Raw genomic sequence first — 21,790 nt, 5'->3', positions numbered from 1 at the left:
TCATTAGTATGAATAACATCAGGGTACAGTGTGCTATTCAGAAATAATTTACATGACTTTGTTTACTATGGGACCCACTCCCTTTTGGGGAAGAATTATGCTCAATGACAGAAATAGAACATTCTTAAGCTTTTTGGCTTCTAAAAGCAGTACATATTAATGACAAAATAAGGGCTGAAAGACCTAAATTTATGTCAACAAAATTAAGAAACCATACATACAGCTTACAACGTTAACTTCTAGTAAGTTTTAAAACTCCAAAAAATGAAGACATAAATACAGAAACTGTAAAGCATTAGTTTTCTCATATTTCCCTAAGAAAATATGCCAAAATACAAAAGCAAAAAACAAATAAAACAAAAATCAAAGGAAGAAAAAAAGAATCTATGTATTTAACATAGGTGCTCAATGACAATTATACTAAGGATAGATACTCACCTTCTTTGGGTTGAGCCATAACTGGAGTCTGAGTTTCCTTTGTATATGTGACAATTTCTCGAGGAGGAAAGTCGACTTGAGTGATTTTAGCCATTCCAAGTTTAATAGGTCCTCGTCTAAATTGAGTAAATACAAATAATACATTTTAACTACGTCAAACCATGTTATTTTCAAAAATTAAGAATTAAACAGTCATTTGCACCCAACATTGTAATTTCAATCCATTTTATTCAAGAAATTTTAGATTAACAATTGGCTTTATTTTAGCAAAAGAATGAGAAGGTAGCAAAAGCAAAAGATATTTCTGAATCATTCAGTGTCTTTATTTTTCATTTTAAAAAGGCAAGTAATTTCATTATTTAGAACAAATGTGTGGGCAATAATGAAGTAAGAGAATAGGAACTTCAGAGTGGACCACTGAATAAGGTTGTTGTAAGAACTGGTTTCAGCTGGGATATGGTTCTTTCTGGATTTTTTTTACAGAATCAGACACGGATATCACTCAGACTACATTTAGTTGATCTCGCCGCTAGGAGAATTCAGCTTTACGACTGAAAAACAGGTTTCTACTGAAAGCTTTTTTTCTACTTATATTTGGCAGAAATTGAGAATTACACTGTCAATTTGGACTTTAAAATGAAATATTTAAAACTTTTAAATCTCTAATCTCTGCATGATCAATACTGTCCTTGATTCATATATGGACAAACTAAGGTCCAGATATTCTACTTAGACTAAAGCAACAGATCTTTTGAATACCATAAATCTACTAAAGTCACTTCTGTTTAAGTTAAATACAGGGAATACATTCTTTTTTGACAATGAAAGAGAGCTGTGGCTGAGGAAAATGAACCAAAAGAAAAATATATTTTATTACCTATCTGGAAGATCTTTTATTGGTTTTATTAGATGTTTAAATTGGAAACCAAATAAAGTATGCTTCCAAACTCCCAAAAAAGTTCTCAGTGATGAAGCTGCCTTAAAAGGATACACAATAAAGACACTGCTGCAACTTTCAGAATATAAGGCAGGCTATCACTGGTAATCTAACTTTTTTCTTATGTAAATATTCTCTTCAGTTCTGTTTAGTAACTAAATCCAAGTCCTATACAATCTAATAAAGCATAATAAAGTATTATAAAGTATAAATAAAATTAGTACATTTAAAAAATTAATGTTCCAAAATGTGGGCCGTAACAATTTTTTAATGTCTTTTCTAGTTTAGAAATAAAAACAAAAGGGAAAAAAGTATAGTCAAAGAACTAAGTAGACGATTTAAGTAACCTGAAGTAATCTAGAAGTCTAAGAATAAAATTTGAAGTAAGAAACTTTATATTCTGATTTTTAAGATGCAAATTATATAAAAAGTAAATCACTCACATAGCTGGAAAAATATCGTCAAGCCTACAATATTAGGAACGAATTACCAACTTGAATGCATACAGAGTCTAACAGACAAAAACCGTAACATTAAACAAACAAAATATTCCAAGATTTTATAGGAGGAGGTGGGTAGGGAAGTAATACCTCACTTATCCAAAAGCTACTTTTACTGAAAATAAGGAAGCAATGGGAGGCAGGGAGGAAAGCCTCAGCGTGGCCAATACAGAGGGCTTCCAGTTCATGTACAAGAAACTCATATTTTTCTTATATGCCTCAAATCAAGGCTTATTTACCTTACTTTAGACACAATTTCAAAAGGTATATTCATATGTTTTAGAAGCTGTAAATTATCAGGGGAAAAGGGCTGAGTCAGGCAAAATGGCAGCAGCAAACATTTATAATTTGCATTAGAATCTAGAATAATTGAATAAATGAATGGATGAATAATCTTATCTCTATGTCAACAAAATTGGAAAAAACCATACATACAGCTTACAGCATTAACTTCTAAAGAACAAGTTTTAAAACTCTAAAAAACAAAGACATAAATACAGAAACTATAAAGCATCAGTTTTCTAATGTTTCGTTAAGAAAATATGCAAAAAAAAAACAAATATAAACGGAAGAAAGAAAAGAATCTATTTAACATAGGGGCTCAATGACAATTATATCAAGAATATTCATCCATACATTCTATGAATAATCTATTCATCCATTCATTCACTCATTTATTTATTCTAGATTCATGAATAGTTTAATTCTAGATTCATGAATAAATAGTAACGAATGAACAGTGTAAGGACCAGTATCTCCGTTACTCTCAAAACCTTAGAAATCATCAGTGAATTTTAATAAGAAAAATAAATTAATATTCATATCAAGTAACCCTGAAAAGGTTCAATTACAAGTAGAATATTACAAAAAGTCTGAGAAGTTTTTCAATACATCCTGGAAAACTTGTATTAAAAATACAGAAATAATTTTAAAAGTTTGGACACTTAAATGGACTTAGGGTACCTAGAACATCATATAGAATACCCTTTCACTAAAGATACTGGATAAATGAGGTGTCACAGTAAAATGTAACTCTTGTCCTTACTACATGATACAATATTATAAACTTAAGCAAAATAAAATTAGGACAGTTTCACAAAGAATCAAATTCATTATAACAGGGAAGGTAAAAAATCTATTCAATACCCCAAATCGGAATCTGAGTGAAGCTGAAGAACTGATGGATCTGTATCCCAATGCAGCGTCCTAAATGGTTGTAGGACAACCATGAAGCATTAGCAAAGAAGGCCATAAGTTAGTCAAGCAAATACATTCTATGAATAGCTAAAGCTAAAGTACTATTCACAATTTAAAAACACATGTTCTGGTTAGTATTGAAAAAAAAATCAAAAAACAAAACAAAAAATCCACCAGGTCACTCAACCATCTAGTGCATGCAATAGGCTTCCTATTGTTAAAGATACAAGCACACAACCCAGAATAGTTAAAAGACATTATGTGCAGATTATGCGAAACTAATATTGTATAATAATAGATCTGCTTTAGAACAACTAAAGTCACACAACCCAAGTAATTATTTATGGATAACAAGCTAGGCTATAAAATGGTTGAAATTTTAAGATTCCCAATGAAAGCAAACACATTTAAACCTCTTAGTTAACATTTTAATCTTCCCCAAAGCATTAAATGTGTGCAGGAAATTGTCATACTGGTAAAGGAAATGAGTCAACACATAAGCCTTTTGGTAATAAAACCAAAGACTATCCCACTGGGATACAAAATAGCTAAAGTTTCCAAAATGTGACCCTTCTATAATCTATGGGTTAAGCACTGCCTTGGGCTTACATATCATCTGCTTAAAGAAAACAACTAAAGATTTCTGTCTCTAGGAAAAAATACATTTTTCCCTGGAAAAATATTTTATGTTCAAATATCAATCCTAAATATTCAGTGATAAGTTTTAGCATCGCCTGCTGGCTAAGTAACTTACAGAGCATCTTTTCCACTTAAGCCAAACTTAGTTACTAATAGAACAAAAGGTACTTTATCATACTGACATTTATATAGGTCAGCAATATATAAGATAATTATGTATGGTACTGTATAACGTTCACAGTCCCCACTAAAAAAAGTTAAGCACAATACATTTAGTATTACCATTTTTGTCAAATATATTTTTCACTTACGTAAGATGTTATAATGTACAACTAGTTTTAGTTGCTGCAATGTTTTAATACAACAAATAGTTTCTCTACCTGCCTATATAATTTATCAAGAAAAATAATAATCAATCTAGAGAAATCCTTCATTTTAAAACATATAAAGAAATATCTTGGAATTTAAACAAGGTTATGTGTATGCAATGTAAGAAGCAGCCACAGTGAAGATCTACTTTGTACTAAGCCATGAATAGCAACAAGCTTAGGCTTTGTTAAATCGAAAGTTCTAAGAGATGGTCTCCAAGGAATGTTCTGTCAACAGCCTTTACATTATGTAAGTAAGAGCTCTGTTACCAATGACATAAAATTCCTTGTTGAGGATGTCATTTTAGTCTAAAATCAAGTAAGATTGTACCTCAAAATACAGCCAGTACTGAAAACGCACTGGACATACATGTACATGATTACATTTATTAGGGGCATCTTCAGGCATATAGAGTACAATTGCAAGTACAAAGCTTGAGAAGTAAACTGATCAAAAACGGAAAAATGGGCCAGGCGTGGTGGCTCACACTGGTAATCCTGGCACTTTGGGAGGCTGAGGTGGGCAGATGACTTGAGGTCAGGAGTTCGAGACCAGCCTGGCCAATGTGGTGAAACCCGATCTCTACTAAAAATCAGAAAGTAGCTGGTGTGGTATGGTGACACACACCTGTAATTCCAGCTACTGGGGAGACTGAGGCAGGAGAATTGCTTGAACCCAGAAGGCAGAGATTGAAGTGAGGTGAGATCACGCCATTGCACCCTAGCCTGGACAACAGAGCAAGACTCCAACTCAAAAAAAAAAAAAAAAAAAACAAAGGAAAAAAGGAACAAGAGGCCTGGATTACCCCATTGAATAATTGTTCCTAAATTTTTGAGATAACAAATGTAATGCAGCTTCCTAATCTGCAAAGTTAGAGAGAGATAATTTCTCATGGCCTTTTATATTTATTCATAAATTACCACCAGTCCCAACAGAAATTCTTGGCACTCAGAGTGATTCAAACATGTTTAAATAGCGTATTTTATAATGTCTTATCTATTCCTACTCCCTGAGTGTACTAATCTTAGACCATCTTGGCCAACTGAAACTACATGTACAGGTGCATACACATATCTCACATTTCTTCATGCATTTTCCTATTATATTTCTTCTAACTGTCTTTATTCTTACATTAACATTGTGTTTGCTCAATATGAGTTCCTTAGGTTTCATTCTCAGACCTGGGCACTCTTTTTAAATGTCACATATTGAGAAATGCATTATTTCACTGCCAATATCACCATCACAATTATAACTGCCTCTATGGATATGATTTAGTAGAATTCATCATTTTCTATTATTCTGTGTGCGTGTATGTATACATAAAAAAGAATATACTCAGCCCTCTTGAAAATTAATGTTTCCAAGTGAGTCTGTGCTCTCAAAGGAGACAATGTACATATTAAGGTTAAAAAGATATGGCTGGGTACGGTGGCTCAAGCCTGCAACCCCAGTACTTTGAGAGGCTGAGATGGGTGGATCACCTGAGGTCAGGAGTTCAAGACCAGCCTAGCCAACATAGCAAAACCCTGTCTTTACTAAAAATACAAAATTAGTTGGGCACGGTGGTGCATGCCTGTAATCCCAGTTACTTGGGAGGCTGAGGCAGGAGAATCGCTTGAACCCAGGAAGTGGAGGTTGCAGTGAGCCAAGATCTTGCCACTGCACTCCAGCCTGGGCAATAAGAAGGAAATGCCATCTCAAAGAAAAAAAAAGAAATGTAAGGTCACCTCATTCAAAAAGAGGATTTTTCTCCCTGTTAAACTCACAAGAAATGAATTTTGTATTCATTATCTAACAAGAACAAATACTTTACAAAATATTAACTATTTTTGTGTTTTACAATTTATCATTTAAAAAAAAACTACGCTTCACATTAAACATAGGTTAGCACATTACCCTTACGGCTTTTCAATAAAGCCAACAGTATCTTTAAATTCATGATGTAATCACTACAGTGTAAATTCTATGAAAGCAAGGACCATGAATGTTTTATCTTCTGTGGTAAGCCATAGTATTTAATAAAGTTGGTAACTTAATATTTGTTCTATAGACGAATAAATATTTTTCTTACCAGCATTACTCCCTCTATTAATTTACAATATTCTAAAAGGTCTCTAATAATCTCTGGCTTGTCCATAAAACTCATAGGGACATGTTTTAATTCACATTAATTTAAAAAACTTAAGTAGGTGTCAAAGTACTTTTGAAAGCAACCTTGCCGACACCGAATTAAAATAATCTACTATTCAAAATCAGGAACAACGTGTCATAATGTACACAGTATAGTATCTACATAAAATAATGTATAATATCAAATAAAGACATTTAATAAATATAACAATTTTTATATTGGGAAATATTTTTACTATGGTAATGTTGTAGAAGGGAAAAAAAAGCCCTTCACTTAAAAATGCCAGTTGATAATTAATTATCTAAAGGAACAGTGGCTGGGTGCAGTGGCTCATGCCGATAACCCCAGCACTTTGGGAGGCCAAGGTGGGTGGATCACTTGAGTCTGGGAATTCGAGTCCAGCCTGGGCAACATGGCAAAATCCTGTCTCTGCAAAAAACACAAAAATTAGCCAAGCATGGTGGCGCGTGCCTGTAGTCCCAGCTACTCGGGAGGCTGATGTGGGAGGATCGTTTGAGCCCAGGAGGCACAGGTTGCAGTGAGCCAAGACTGCGCCACTGCACTCCAGCCTGGGTGACAGAGACCCTGTCTGCAAAAAAAAATAAAAAATAAAGGAATAATGACATATTTGTATAAAAATACAGAAGTACAAAATACGAAAAAAAAATCTAACCTATAAAAGTGAATTTACATTAGACAAATTGTCCTTTTTCTGTAACACATACTATATGATAAGCTAATGACATTATTTCTAAAAAGAAAATTTTGATTTTTCTTCAATGAAAGAGTTATGTCATTTACCTCCAAAGAGAGTATAGCTTAGATTTGCAATTTTGGTTCTATTTGGAAAGCACTTCTCAAATTCAAGCTGGCAAGCTTTATGTGCCTTTTAATCATTAATGATAACCTGATTATTCAAGAGCTGACTGCAGTATTGAGTTTACAGATCATCTGGTCACCTTGCTTCTTTTTTCTTGCCCTGTCTTTTAGATATTTATTGCTGGTTTGCAACTTCAACTAGAGGGACTAGACAAAAAAAGGATAAAACTTCTAACAGTTTATGTCTTATTAAAAGGTGTGTTAGAGATTTTCTTGGTGAGGACATGCAACTTCCTGGCCCAAAATAAGCATTCTTAATCAGCTGTGGATTTTGACTACCTATGTTTAATTTCATTTCAGAAGTCAAAAAGTACAATACCATTAAATACTATTTTGTGTGTGTGTGTGTGTATGCGTGTGACAAAGAAGAATAAGTAGTGATACTTTTCCCAATATGATCTTTGAAAGAAAGCTGAAATCTTTTTTTTTTTTTTTTTTTTTGAGACAGAGTCTCGCTCTGTCGCCCGGGCTGGAGTGCAGTGACTGGATCTCAGCTCACTGCAAGCTCCGCCTCCCAGGTTTACGCCATTCTCCTGCCTCAGCCTCCCGAGTAGCTGGGACTACAGGCGCCCGCCACCTCGCCCGACTAGTTTTTTGTATTTTTTAGTAGAGACGGGGTTTCACCATGTTAGCCAGGATGGTCTCGATCTCCTGACCTCGTGATCCGCCCGTCTCGGCCTCCCAAAGTGCTGGGATTACAGGCTGGAGCCACCGCGCCCGGCCGAAAGCTGAAATCTTACTGAACTTTTGAAAAGCAAGACCCAACATGTATGCGGGATCCTAAAACAAACACGAAATGCAATTTTACAAGGAAGATGCAAGTTCAGGAATACTTGACAGTAAACATTCTTTATGTTGTCCTTAGCAGTTACTCCTTACTCTTGACATTTTATGCATTATTATTCACTATCTTAATTAGCAGAACTAATGACTTAATAGAACAGAATTGAGCTGTTTAACAGAATTGTTTACATTTTCAATTACTGAATGGGGAATCAAGCACAAGAGAGAGGTTTTACACTATTTACACCCAAAACATTCACATGATAACCAACAAAAAGTTTGTTTAAACAGAAAAATCTAAATCCATTAATATCACTATTTTTAATATAAAAGAATCAGCATAAAACCAGTTGACTAGTACTAATTAAATGTGATGGTCAAAATATTATTAACAAAAAAAAAGTTTTTTTCTCCCAATGTCCAACAGAGAATTTCTATACCATTTTAGATTTTAAAATGTTAGGACTAACTTGACACAATTATTTAGAGGCCCTTTAAAGTATCAACAGTATTTGGGCACTGAATGCATTCTATCATTAAAATATTAAAAGGAGAATTACTGTACCTAGATCCCACGGCGCCATCTCCAGAGTCTTGGCTTCCAGCTTCACTTGGAGTGCTCACAGATTTGGAGGATGGAGACATAGGAGGAGGGACTAAATAGTGAAATAGACAGGTATCCGCTGTTACTACACGGAGAGGTTGCTCAGCTTATGACGTTTCAAAAATAATTTAACATGAAGTAATTAACAAAAAAGAAAAAAACAATGGCAAACCAAAAATCAAAAATATATGAATGAAAATGAACAGCAGAAAAGAAAGGGGAAAAGACAAAAAGTTAACAACGCATGCTGAAGATTCATGCAATTTTTCTGGCAAAATGCATTTGAGCTTTATAATTTTTTTAAAAAGGCAAGATTATGGAAGGATGCATCTTCATCTCATCCACCACCAAATGTGGCCACTAATTTTCAAAGGAGAGCATTCCTTCTCCCCTTTGTAACTTTTCACTTTTAATATCACCAGATTATAAATACTATTTACAATTGCTGCCAAAATTTAACTCTGAAATATGTTTCATTAAGTTATTTAATCTCTGGTTTCTCAAGATTTATTTTAAAATATTAACTTTTGCCTAATAATTTTTTTCTTCAAAAAGTAATGTTTAAAATGATTTCAGTCCTCCCAACCCCACCAAAAAGATGTCAGTTTAGAGAAATGACTGCAGCTAAAGGAATGGCTCCTTTAAAACATTCATTAGTTTCCAGCAATTTGGGTGAAAAATGCAAACAGGCCATAAAACAGCATGCCTTCTAGACATTATGCATAACATAAAGTGACGCATGCAAATAAACAAGGCAAGACTTATGGGAACTTCCTTACCCCAGTATTCAGAAAAAACTGAAGTGTACAGACAAAGATACAGACACCCAAAATATTCTTAATCCCTTCTTATAGAAAAATACACATTTTTCATAGTATATAAAATAAACAGCAAGTGCTTTCCCCTACATCCTCAACTTTTAACATTTTATAACAACAGCTGAACGTGCACATTTCATGCTATGACATTTGTAAAACTTTTTGATTACCGTTGCAGGGAGTATAGGAGGATCATCACTGCCATCTTCTGGTTAAATATTACCATAAATGTCCCCAATCCCAAGTATCTTTTCAAAATAATTTTTCAGTGTATGATATTAAGTGACTAATACAGTTTATGTTGAGCTGAAAGCCCTTCTTTCAATAGTCTACTGAAAAGAAGGCAAGTTCCTAGTTACAGAGGAACTAAAGAAATAAGTATTTAATTAAAAGTCTGTGTTTTTTAGGATAGTCACATCCACTGAACCTTAAAATTAGGTCTAAATGTTTATACACGCTGCAGTAAAAACAGTGGGTTTGGTAATGTAACGAAATGTATAATATATTAAGATGATTTGCATCTTAAACATAGGTATAAAACTGATCATCCTTATTTTTTCAATGGCAAATTCTAATTGACACCAATAAGATTAGAAGAAAAAAATCACAACTAGAATATTTCTTTCCTAAGATACAGTGACTAACTGCTTAAATTTCAAAGGACTATAAAAACATAATGTTTCTTTTTTTTTTTTTTTTTGAGGCGGAGTCTCGCTCTGTCGCCAGGGCTGGAGTGCAGTGGCCGGATCTCAGCTCACTGCAAGCTCCGCCTTCCGGATTTACGCCATTCTCCTGCCTCAGCCTCCCAAGTAGCTGGGACTACAGGCACCCGCCACCTCGCCCAGCTAGTTTTTGTATTTTTAGTAGAGACGAGGTTTCACTGTGTTAGCCAGGATGGTCTCGATCTCCTGACCTCGTGATCCGCCCGTCTCGGCCTCCCAAAGTGCTGGGATTACAGGCTTGAGCCACCGCGCCCAGCCAAAACATAATGTTTCTAATATTGTGATTACATCTGTCAGAAAAACTATAAGACCAGATAGCTTCCTATAGCTTACATGTAGATGATACTGTGCTAGGTGCTATATGTATAATTCAAAGTAGCTAAAAATGATTTTTATCTAAAGTAGAAGAATATTAATGTGCCTTAATTTATCTTAGGTTACATCTCCTCATCTTTTTGTCCATCTTTCACTGTGAGGCTTCCCCTAGTCTAAGTCCCAACTGATATAGGAATAGAGTAATACTTAACAGTTGTTTGCCTACTGTGCTGTAAACACAAATAAATGTTTATTAAATTATAGTGAGGCACCACAATGTTTTCAAGATTTTTAAAGAAGAAATTTTGTACGCTTTAAATTACATACATAATTTCATACTCAGAAAAACAATTTTTCCAAGTGTACGTATCAGAGGGGTTGAAGGAAAATTAGTAAAATTCCCATCAATCTATTTGTGATAAACTAGAGAATTCTTTTTCAGTTTAACATGCTTTTCCCTCTTTCTGATGATTTCAAGTATCAATGACTCCACTGAACAAGTTCAACAGTATTTCACTTGGTTCAAGACTACATTTTTTAAAAATGTTAATCAAAATTCTTCACAGAAACAGGTTAAATACTAATTAGACAGACATAAATAGATACATTAACATAGCCAGTTCCGAAATAAAAGTTTCAGAAATAAAAAATAAATCCAAAGGGTGATGCTACCATATTATCACAGTTTCTTAGCCAAACAAAGGCAAAATAAATCAGTGACTTCAAATTTGTAATTATATAAATATCTCCATCCCAGAACTATCTTCTTTCTACCAAAAGATAGTTTCAAGCCAAATGATGGAAAAGACTCTATAAAGGACTCTTAGCTATTATCTGAGCCACAGCTACATCTTGCAATAATAAATAATGTATACCACAGAAGGGACAATCCTAGAAAAAAATTACTATCATTACAAAAGGAGGAAAATTAATTTTTAAAAAGGGGAATGATAGTGTTATTTGGTGACTGCTACATTTTAACCCAATTAGTCTAGAAAAATCAAAGAATACTATAATTACACAATAAGGCAAATACCACTATATTCTCAGACTTCAATAAACCCCTGAGAACAAATGAATGCATGCATTCAGGAGGCAAAAACAAAAGAGAAACACTAAAAACTCATAGGTTCACAAACGTAAGAAAAGACTCGCTTCTGGAACTCATTTTTAAGGACAGTTTTTAAGTCTAATCAGCCTTGAAAATAACATAAACCATTAATAATTTTTGACAAGTATCTGAGATATAATCTGCTTAGTAAGAACAGTGATTCAATCAGATTACCTTTACTCCACAGTTCTGTATATAAAACATCCTAAAACAGGCTTTAAATGGTATAAAATAAAGGAATTAATATAAACATAGGTGAGTATGTTAATGAATTTCAGCTTCTTAGAAGTTTCGAGCATAGACACCTGTTTTCTTTGACAACCATTGCAGAAGAATAAAAAACAGCTAAACCATGGCAGTCACTGACCATGCAAGTAATGTGAAAAAGACTGTACCTCTGTACCTCTTTAACTCTCCAGGACAAAAAGCCAATCAAGAAAGCCTTTCCTGTCAGCTTAGACCTTGGCCTTCCAAGGATATAAAATTAACACTGCTGGCTTTTGACCTGTGAAGAAACAACTAGAATATTTTTAGACCACAAAGGACCTGGGAATGCACCTAGATTTAGAATTAGCATTAAGTCTGGGTCAACCACTCAGAACTACACAGAAGTCTCAAGGGCAAAGGATGGCATATAGCTGAATTATTTTTCAAGTAGAAGAAAGCCTCTGGCAAGAAGGGGTTTTTATCAGGAAGAAAGACCTGGAAAAGCTAGACAGCCAAGGAAGGTGAATGTAGGGATTGAGAGTGTTGGTAGAAGACAGTGAAATGCAAGGAGTGAGCTTTTGGGATGCATGAAACCCAAAGTTGTGAAGTCTCTTCTAAGCTCATCAATGATACTCAGTACTCAAACATAGCCCACGTTACAATAATGCCCCCTTCTGGACACAAGTGTTCTTAGCGTGGATTATTAAAATTTAAATAACTATCTATTTTTCATACCTTACTCTTTTTTTTTTTTTGACCTTCTGAAAGATGTTACTTTAAATCTTCACTCTCTGAAATATTAATTTATCCCTTCCCCTTGCTCCTTCTCTTCATAATGAGGTTTAAATATCCTCTACTAATCTCTCTTAAGTGTTTCATTTCCTTTATTTTCCTTTTCAATGTGATTCAGAGCATTACATTAAAAAAAAAAAAAGAAATTAATAAGTGAAAATAAAATTTTAGCCCGGGTGTGGTGTGTCATGCCTATAATCTCAGCACTTTGGGGGACTGAGGCAAAAGGATTCCTTGATCCCAGAAATTCGAAACAAGCCTGGCCAGCATAACAAGACTCTGTCTCTACAAAAAATTAGCTGGGCATGGTGGCACATGGCTGTAGTCCCAGCTACTCAGTAGGCTGAGGCGGGAGGACTGCTTGAGCCCAGGAGGTCAAGGCTGCAGTGAACCATGACTGCACCACTGTATTCTAGCCTGGGTAACAGAGTGAGGCCCTGTCTCAAAAAATAATTAAACTAAATTAAAATACAATTTAGTTATTGTCCTAAAGCAGAATGGCTTTAATTTGCCCTTACCAGGTGGTAAGACATATATGACCTAGAAATAATGGAACAAAAATTTAGGTGTCTAGCCTGTGCTGGTACCAGAGGTAAAAATATAAGTAATATATTCCGCTCGCTCTCAAGAATCTCTAACAAAAAGTAGTCAAGTCACCAAGTAATTAACAATCTACCAGTAGGAAGGGATGGTGACTGATGCCTGTAATCCCAGCATCTTGGAAGGTCAGGGCAGGAGGATCGCTTAAAGCCAGGAGTTTAATACCAGCCTGCACAACATGGTGAGTCCCCATCTCTACAAAAATAAAAAAATTAGGTGGCTATGGTAGTCGAAGCTACTCAGGAGGCTGAGGTGAAAGGATTGCTTGAGCCTGGAGGCAGAAGCTGTAGTTTGTGCTACTGTACTCCAGCCTGAACAACAGAGTGAGACTCTGTTAAAAAAAAAAAAAAAAAACTACCAGCAAAGAAAAGTTATGAGAGGTTTGATTAGCTGTATCTCTTTTTTCTTTAAACAAATTCTTTTTAGTAGGAAAAAAATATCCACTTTAGGAAAACAATAGATTGATTTTTTTAAAAATTAACCCAGTGTTTTTATACTACGATTTAAAAATATTTAATAAATACTCAAGGAGTACATTCTACATTGAAAAGAACAACAAGTATCCATCCTGAGTCATGATACAAAATAGATTTTTTACTGTAGTTTACTGTCAAAAAAGGTTTGAAAGCCATTGCCTTCATCCGTATCCTGTATTTTTCACGCCAAATTATAAATAAGTACTGGACATGTAGGCATATGTTTTAAGGACTATGACATGCACTTAGCCTAATTTTCTAAAGGTAATGAGATCTTCAGAAAGCCTTTAACCCTTCACAGATTCCATTAGAATGGTAAATCTGCCAACAAGAAAGGGAAAAATTGTTTAGAAATAAGACCCTCAAAGAAAGGGAAAGATGTCTGTAGATCTAACTTGGAAACTTAAACTCTTAAATCTAAACACAGTGTTAACCTTTTCTGGGAAGGAACAGTCAACACTCTGTTTATAGCTATTTGAGGAAACTGGTAATTCAATTGTTAATCAGCTCAAGCTGCTTTGATAAACACAATCTCACATGCCTTCACATTATTGAAAAGTTCAAATCGATATCATAAGCTAAATAAATTAAAGCAATGACATTTGGATTGTTTTTCAAAGCATATTTATTTACTGCTCCCTACAATGTTGTATCCTCACCAGAATTGAGTCTCCACTCTTAATTACTGACAGCTAAAAACTCTGAAGTTAAATAGTTCACAATAGATAAGCTAATATTTAATCAACAGGAAGATACTATTCTGCCCCACTGAGAAAAACCTTGGTTGAAAATTATGCCAGAAAATACATTCTGCAAAAAAATAAATTTTATTAATAATCTATTTATAAAATGACTGGAAATAAAATATGCTACCTTCCCCACTGTCCTGCAACTAATCCAAATATTCAACTAAGTTTAAATCACATATAAAATGTTCTTCAAAACCTTTCTATAGCCAATCATGTTCACTAAGGACATTTTTATTTTAAAAAGTAGCTACTTACTAAATTCTCTCTCCATGGCTTAATTTAGTAATAACATTAAACTAACAGTATGAGGTTTAGTGATATCTTTCTTCCTTCTCCCTTTCTCTCTCATATCTACACTCATAAACAACAAAAAAAAGTTGGCATAAAGAAACAAGGGGCTGGGCGAAGTGGTTCACGCCTGTAATCCCAGCACTTTGGGAGGACCAGGTGGGCAGATCACTTGAGGTCAGGAGTTCGAGACTAGCGTGGCCAACATGGTGAAACCCCGTCTCTACCCAAAATACAAAAATTAGCTGGGCTTGGTGGAAGATGCCTGTAATCCCAGCTACTCAGGTGGCTGAGGCAGGGGAATCACTTGAACCTGGGAGACGGAGATCGCACCATTGCACTCCAGCCTGGGAGAGAGAGCAAGACTCTGTCTCCAAAAAAAAAGAAAAATAGCAAGGGAATGATCTCTTCTAAAGTTTATAGTCTAAACATGCCCATTCAAGATAAATATAAAAATAAAATACTAATACTACAATATTTACTCCCAGCAAAAAGCTTTTTTTTTTGAGTTCTAATCGATTAAGATAAAATCAGTTTGTTATTGGCTACAAATAGTTTATCAAGACATATTTTTTATCTTAACCAACTTTTCTCAGAGTCAACTCTCAAAAATCAGAGTCACCTAAGAGAGGCTATAAAACTAGGATAATTGGCTAGGCACGGTGGCTCACGCCTATAATCCCAGCACTTTGAGAGGTCGAGGTATGCAGTCAGGGGATCGAGACCATCCTAGCTAACACAGTGAAACCCCATCTCTACTAAAAATACAAAAAATTAGCCAGGCGTGGTGGCGGGCGCCTGTAGTCCCAGCTACTTAGGAGGCTAAGGCAGGAGAATGGCGTGAACCCGGGAGGCGGAGCTTGCAGTGAGCCGAGATCGCACCACTGCACTTCAGCCTGGGTGACAGAGCAAGACTCCGTCTCAAAAAAACAAACAAACAAAGTAGGATAATTGAAAGCTGGTTATAGCTACGATTAAACAAGTCAGTCTTTAGTCTCTACAGTAGTTTGGTTTAATGACCCATCTAAGACACTACCCTGCTTAAAACTCTATGAAAATGCCTTTCATCACCTATAAGGCTACAATTTTTTAAAATGTTGAAATCTCTCAGAAAATCCCTCAAAAATTTGTGACTCTGATTTATGGGTAAATTCTCTGTGAATGTGGGCTGGACTTAGTGTTTCTCTTCTAATGGACAGAATGTGGCAAAGGTGATGCTTTGTGACTTCCAAATCTGAGTCATAAAAAGGACAGTTTTCTTCTGACTCTCTTTTTCTCTTGGACTGTTCACTCTGGGAGAACCCAGCTAACATGCTACAAGGATACTCCAGTAGATCTGTGGAGTGGCCCACAAGGATGGGAACTCAGCTGTCCCACTAGCAACCAACACCAACTTGCCAGCCATGTGAATGAACCACCATGAAAGCAAGTTCTCGAGCCTCCGTCAAGACTTGAGATCACTAAAGCTCTAACTGAAATATTGACTTTGACCCAATGAGAAAACCTGAGCCAGAACTACCTAGCTAAGCTGCTACCAAATTCTTGACCAGCAGAAACTATGAGAGATAATAAATGTTTATTGTTATTTTGGGGAGAAAACACAGATATAAGAAGAAATAGAAAATCTGAAGAGACTATAAACTATTTAAAAAACTTGAGCAGTTAGGGAGGCCAAGGCAGGAGGATCACTTGAGGCCAGGAGTTTGAAACCAGCCTGGGTAACATAGCGAGACCCCATCTCTACAAAAAATTTTTTTAAAACTAGCCAGGCATGGTGATACCTGCCTGTAGTCCCAGCTACTTAGGAGGTTAGGCAGGAGAAGGACTTGAGCTCACGAGTTTGAAGCTAGAGTGAGTTGAGATCACACCACTGCACTCCAGTCTGGGCCACAGACTGAGACCCTTTCTCTAAACTGCACCCCCACCCGCCGCCGCACACACACACACACACACACACATACTCCAAATGAATAACCCCTGCTCTCTACTCTCTGTAGAAAAAAGTCATAATCCAAGGCAGTTCTACAATGGAAATCTATTGAGTTTTTAAGAAACAGCCATCTTTTATAAATTATTCTACAAAATAGCAAAAGCAAAAACTGACCATTTTAAAACCATAACCATGATGAAAAATGAACATGGACAGTACAAGAAAATCAAAGGCAAATTTCATTCATTAGTACATATACAAAAAACCCTCAATAAAGTATTAGCTAATCTTTTTTCTTTTTTTTCTCGAGACGGAGTCTCGCTCTGTGGCCCAGGCTGGAGTGCAGTGGTGCCATCTCTGCTCACTGCAAGCTCTGCCTCCCGGGTTCACACCATTCTTCTGCCTCAGCCTCCTGAGTAGCTGGGACTACAGGTGCCCGCCACCACGCCCGGCTAATTTTTTATAGTTTTAGTAGAGACAGGGTTTCACCATTAGCCAGGATGGTCTCAATCTCTTGACCTCGTGATCCGCCTGCCTCGGCCTCCCAAAGTGCTCGGATTACAGGCATGAACCACCGCGCCTAGCCTGTGAGACCCTGTTTCTACTAAAAATACAAAAATTAGCTGGATGTGGTGGCAGCACATTCCTGTAGTCCCAGCTACTCGGGTGGTTGAGGTGGGAGAATTGCTTAAGCCTGGGAGGCGGAGGTTGCAGGAAGCCAAAACCACACCACTGCACTCCAGCATGGGTGACAAAGTGAAACTCTGTCTCAAAAAAATAAATAAAAAAGATAAAATACATGCGAAACTCATCTGCCATGCCTGGAGGTGACTATTAGTAACTAAAGCAAAAAAGTAAACATGTCTCCTGCTTTTCTACCATTTGGGGTAACCAAAAAGCCCTAGTTATTGAGGAAACGCTCCCCTTTACAGAAGAGCTTTAGCCAATAAATGCAGAATGAATGGCAGAATTACAAAAACAATGTTGCAACTCCTAATTAAATAACTTAGATGAGGATCGTCAATGAGTATTAATACCATCAGATAAAAGGCTGATAAAGAAATGAATAGTCACATAGTGCCCAAGTATCACTCTCAGATATTACCTATTGGTCACAAGGGGGTAATTATGATGGAGAGATCAGATTATCACAATTGTAACCCAATAATCAAGCTTAGCATCGCTCAATAGCCAGAGAGATGTGCTACTGATGTGATACAATATGAAGGACACAACATCACTTATGAGATTTTCTTGCCAAAAAAGTTCAGCCTAAAGTGAATCAAGCTTATTTTCTTTTCTTTTTTTTGAGATAGGGTCTTGCTGTGTCTCCCAGGCTGGAGTTGAGTAGTGCGATCACGGCCAGCACCTCAACCTTGCAAACTCAATTGATCCTCCCACCTCAACCTCCACAGTAGCTGGGACTATAGGTATCTGCTATCATGCCTGGCTAATTTTTTTTTTTTTTGTAGAGACAGGGTCTTGCCATATTGCCCACGCTGGTCTTGAACTCCTGGGCTTAAGCGATCCACCCACCTCCGCCTCCCAAAGCAATGGGATGACAGGTGTGAACCACCACGCACAGTTCGAATTAGATCAAAATCAAGCTTTTTAATCTAACTTCCAGTTCAAAGGAAATATAAGAGATAAAAGCTAAATGTGAGAATGCCATCAGACAAACCCAGGAGGGGAGATAGTCTACAAACCAATTTGCCCACCCTCTTCAACAAGTAGATATCATGAGGCAAAAAGTAGTATGTGTGTGGAGAATATTCTGGATTTTTTAAAATTAGGAAGGGTATAGTGGCTCATGCCTGTAATCCCAGCACCTTGGGAGGCCAAGCCAGAAGGATCGCTTGACCCCAGGAGTTCAAGGCCAGCCCTGGCAGCACAGTGAGACCCCATCTCTACAAAAAAAAAAAAAAAAAAAATTAGTTGGGCATGGTGGTGTGCACCTATGGTCCCAGCTACTTAGGAGGCTGAGGTGAGAGGATCGCTTGAGCCTGGGAGGTTGAGGCTATAGCAAGACATGGTTGCACCATTGCATTCCAGCCTAGGTGACAGAGCAAGACCTTGTCTCAAAAAATAGTAATAAAAATTCAAAAAATAAAAACATATAGCAATGCAATGTATGTATGGTACAGCAACACTTTTCTTGAGGGGAAGAAAAATGTTTCTGAACCTAGGACTGTTTTGTAAAAGGAACACAGGGGGTGATTTTCTATACCAGATATTAGAATATAACACAAAGGTACAGTAATTAAAACTGGGTTGTGTAGAATCAAACAAATAGATTCATAGTGAAAATAGAGCCCAGAAATGCCCATAAATATATGGGAATTTACTGTATGACAAAGTTGGCATCAGACTTCAGTGGGGCGGGAAAGATAGACTAATAAATGGCACTGAGAAAATTAGCTAACTACAGAGAAAAATTAGGTTGGATCCCTACCTCATATTTTAAAAAATATAACCCAAATATCTACATGTGAAGGGTACAACTATAAAATTAATATGAAAAACACAGAAAAATATATTTGCATCCACAACATAGGAAAGGATTTCTTTTTAAAAAGACCAAAAGCACACAAAAAAGGGTCATACAGGTTGAGTATCCCTTATCCAAAACGCTTGGGACCAAAGGTGATAGATTATTTTGGATTTTGCAATATTTGCATTATACCTAGCAGTTCAGTATCCTAACTTAAAAATCTGAAATCTGAAATTCTCTAATCAGTATTTCTTTTGAGTGTCATGTTGGTGCTTAAAATGTTTCAGATTTTGGGGCATTCTGAATGCTGAATTTTTGAATTAGGAATACTTAGCCTATAATTGCTAGATTTGACCATATCAAAATGAAGGATTTGACCATATCAAAATAAAGGATTCTGTTCAATGAAGAATACTATAAACAGTTAACAGGTAACAGATTAGGAGAAGGGTTTTTTAAAAGACTAAAACAGACAAAAGTCCTCCCTAAAATATACAAAATACACAAAGAATGCCTACAAATCAGAAGATAAAGAACCTCAATCGTAGTAAATAGGGAGAAGGATATGAATATGCAATTCGCAGAAGGGAAAACTTGAATGGTTAAAAGATATATAAACAGGTGGTCAACCTCACTGTAATCAGATAAATGTATATTAAAACATTTCGATGTACCACTTTATATTCATCAAGTTAGCAAAAATTAGAAAGCTGGATAACATCCGGTCACGACGTGAATACGGTAAAGCAGTTACTTTTTCAGACACTGGTAGTGGGAGGGTAAACTTTGTAGCCATTCTGGAGAGTGATACGCAGAACCTAATTAAGCTAAGTCTTATATACAATAACACAGCAAGTCAATTCTTGGGCATACACCCCAGAGAAAGTATTCCACAGTCCTCAAGGGAAAAAATACATATTTTTTGCAGTGTTGTTTATGATGGTAAAGTAAAGAGACAAAAGGAAACTGAGTGCATAGCACTGGGGGAATGGATAAGTAAAATGTGGTACATAATAGGATATAGTATATTAGAAATAAATAACTGAATTTGTATATAGCAACATGGAATAAACAAAAGACATACAGCACTATGCCATTTATGTATATAAAGTGTGTATACACAGATATGCGAAATCTCGAAAAACAGAGGATAATCTGAAGGATGTATGTTAAAAATTCAAAAGTGGGCCGGGCATGGTGACTAACGCCTGTAATTCAAGCACATTGGGAGGCCGAAGAGGGCAGATCACGAAGTCAGGAATTCGAGACCAGCCTGGCCAACATGGTGAAAGCCCATCTATACTAAAGACACAAAAAATCAGCCAGGTGTGGTGGCATGTGCCTGTCATCCCAGCTACTTGGGAGGCTGAGGCAGGAGAATCGCTTGAACCCAGGAGGTGGAGGTTGCAGTGAACTGAGATCACGCCATTGTACTGCAGTCTGGGCGACAGGGCAAGACTCCATCTCAAAAAACAAAACAAAAAACGAAAAACAAACAAAAAAAAAACTGCAAAAGCGGGCACTTAATGCATTAGCGGGAATGAGAATGGAATTAGATATGAGAAATGAGGGACACATACACAAACCCTAAAGAATGGTCTTTCAAGAATTAATGATGGAGCTGGACCACTGATACAGTTTGGACATCCCCTCCAAATCTCTTGTTGAGATATAATCCCCAGTGTTGGAAGCAGGGTCTACTGGGAGTTGTTTGGGTCATGGGGGCGGATCCCTCATGGTTTCCTTTAAAACTGTGTGGCACCTTCCCCCACTTCTTGCTCTTGCTCACTGCATGAGACATGCTGACACCCCTTTGCCTTCTGCCATGATTGGAAGCTTTCTGAGGCCTCACCAGAAGAAGTCAGCACCATGCTTCCTGTAAAGCTTGCAGAACCATGAGCCAATTAACCCTCTTTTCTTTTGTTTTGAGACGGTGTTTCACTCCCGTAGCCCAGGCTGGAGTGCAATGGCCAGATCTCCGCTTACCACAACCTCTGCCTCCCGGGTTCAAGCAATTCTCCTGCCTCAGCCTCCTGAGTAGCTAGGATTATAGGCATGCGCCACCAAGCCCGGCTAATTTTGTATTTTTAGTAGAGATGGGGTTTCTCCGTGTTGCTCAGGCTAGTCTCAAACTCCCGACCTCAGGTGATCTGCCCACGTCAGCCTCCCAAAGTGCTGGGATTACAGGCCTGAGCCACCCCACCCGGCCACCTCTTTTCTTTATAAGTTAACCAACCTCAGTATTCCTTCATAGCAACACAAAGAACTAACCCAGCCATAAATTAGGAAATATGAACACTTTGGGGGTGGGCAGATCATGAGGCCAGGAGTTTGAGACCAGCCTGGCCAATATGGTGAAACCCTGTCTCTACTAAAAGTACAAAAATTAGCCAGGCATGGTGGCCTAAGCCTGTAGTCCCAGCTACTCAGGAGGCTGAGGCAGAAGAATTGCTTGAACTCAGGAGGAAGCGGTTACAGTAAGCTGAGATTGTGCCACTGCACTCCAGCCTGGGAGAGAGAGTGAGACTCAGTCTCAAAAAAAAAAAAAAAAAAAGAAAGAAAGAAAGAAAAAAAGAAATATGGCCGGGCGCGGTGGCTCAAGCCTGTAATCCCAGCACTTTGGGAGGCCGAGACGGGCGGATCACCAGGTCAGGAGATCGAGACCATCCTGGCTAACATGGTGAAACCCTGTCTCTACTAAAAAAAAATACAAAAAACTAGCCGGGCGAGGTGGCAGGCGCCTGTAGTCCCAGCTACTTGGGAGGCTGAGGCAGGAGAATGGCGTAAACCCGGGAGACGGAGCTTGCAGTG

At 36.9% G+C, this 21,790-nt stretch overlaps 1 protein-coding gene across 5 annotated transcripts in view; it reads right to left on the bottom strand.

The window, feature by feature from the left end:
- Nucleotides 1-21,790, bottom strand: part of DYNC1I2 (dynein cytoplasmic 1 intermediate chain 2) — a 62,845-nt gene that overhangs the window by 33,974 nt on the left and 7,081 nt on the right. For all 5 annotated transcript variants that reach the window (XM_023185926.1, XM_023185922.2, XM_023185923.2 and 2 more), the window contains 2 exons: nucleotides 8,442-8,532; nucleotides 439-554 (listed from right to left, as the gene is read on the bottom strand). In XM_023185926.1, the coding sequence (XP_023041694.1) occupies nucleotides 439-554; nucleotides 8,442-8,532 (207 nt within the window). The remainder of the gene's footprint in view (nucleotides 1-438; nucleotides 555-8,441; nucleotides 8,533-21,790) is intronic.

The sequence above is a fragment of the Piliocolobus tephrosceles genome, chromosome 11 (genome assembly GCF_002776525.5).
Source record: "Piliocolobus tephrosceles isolate RC106 chromosome 11, ASM277652v3, whole genome shotgun sequence".
NCBI classification, from domain to species: Eukaryota; Metazoa; Chordata; class Mammalia; order Primates; family Cercopithecidae; genus Piliocolobus; species Piliocolobus tephrosceles.
This window is presented reverse-complemented; position numbering and strand designations above follow the sequence as displayed.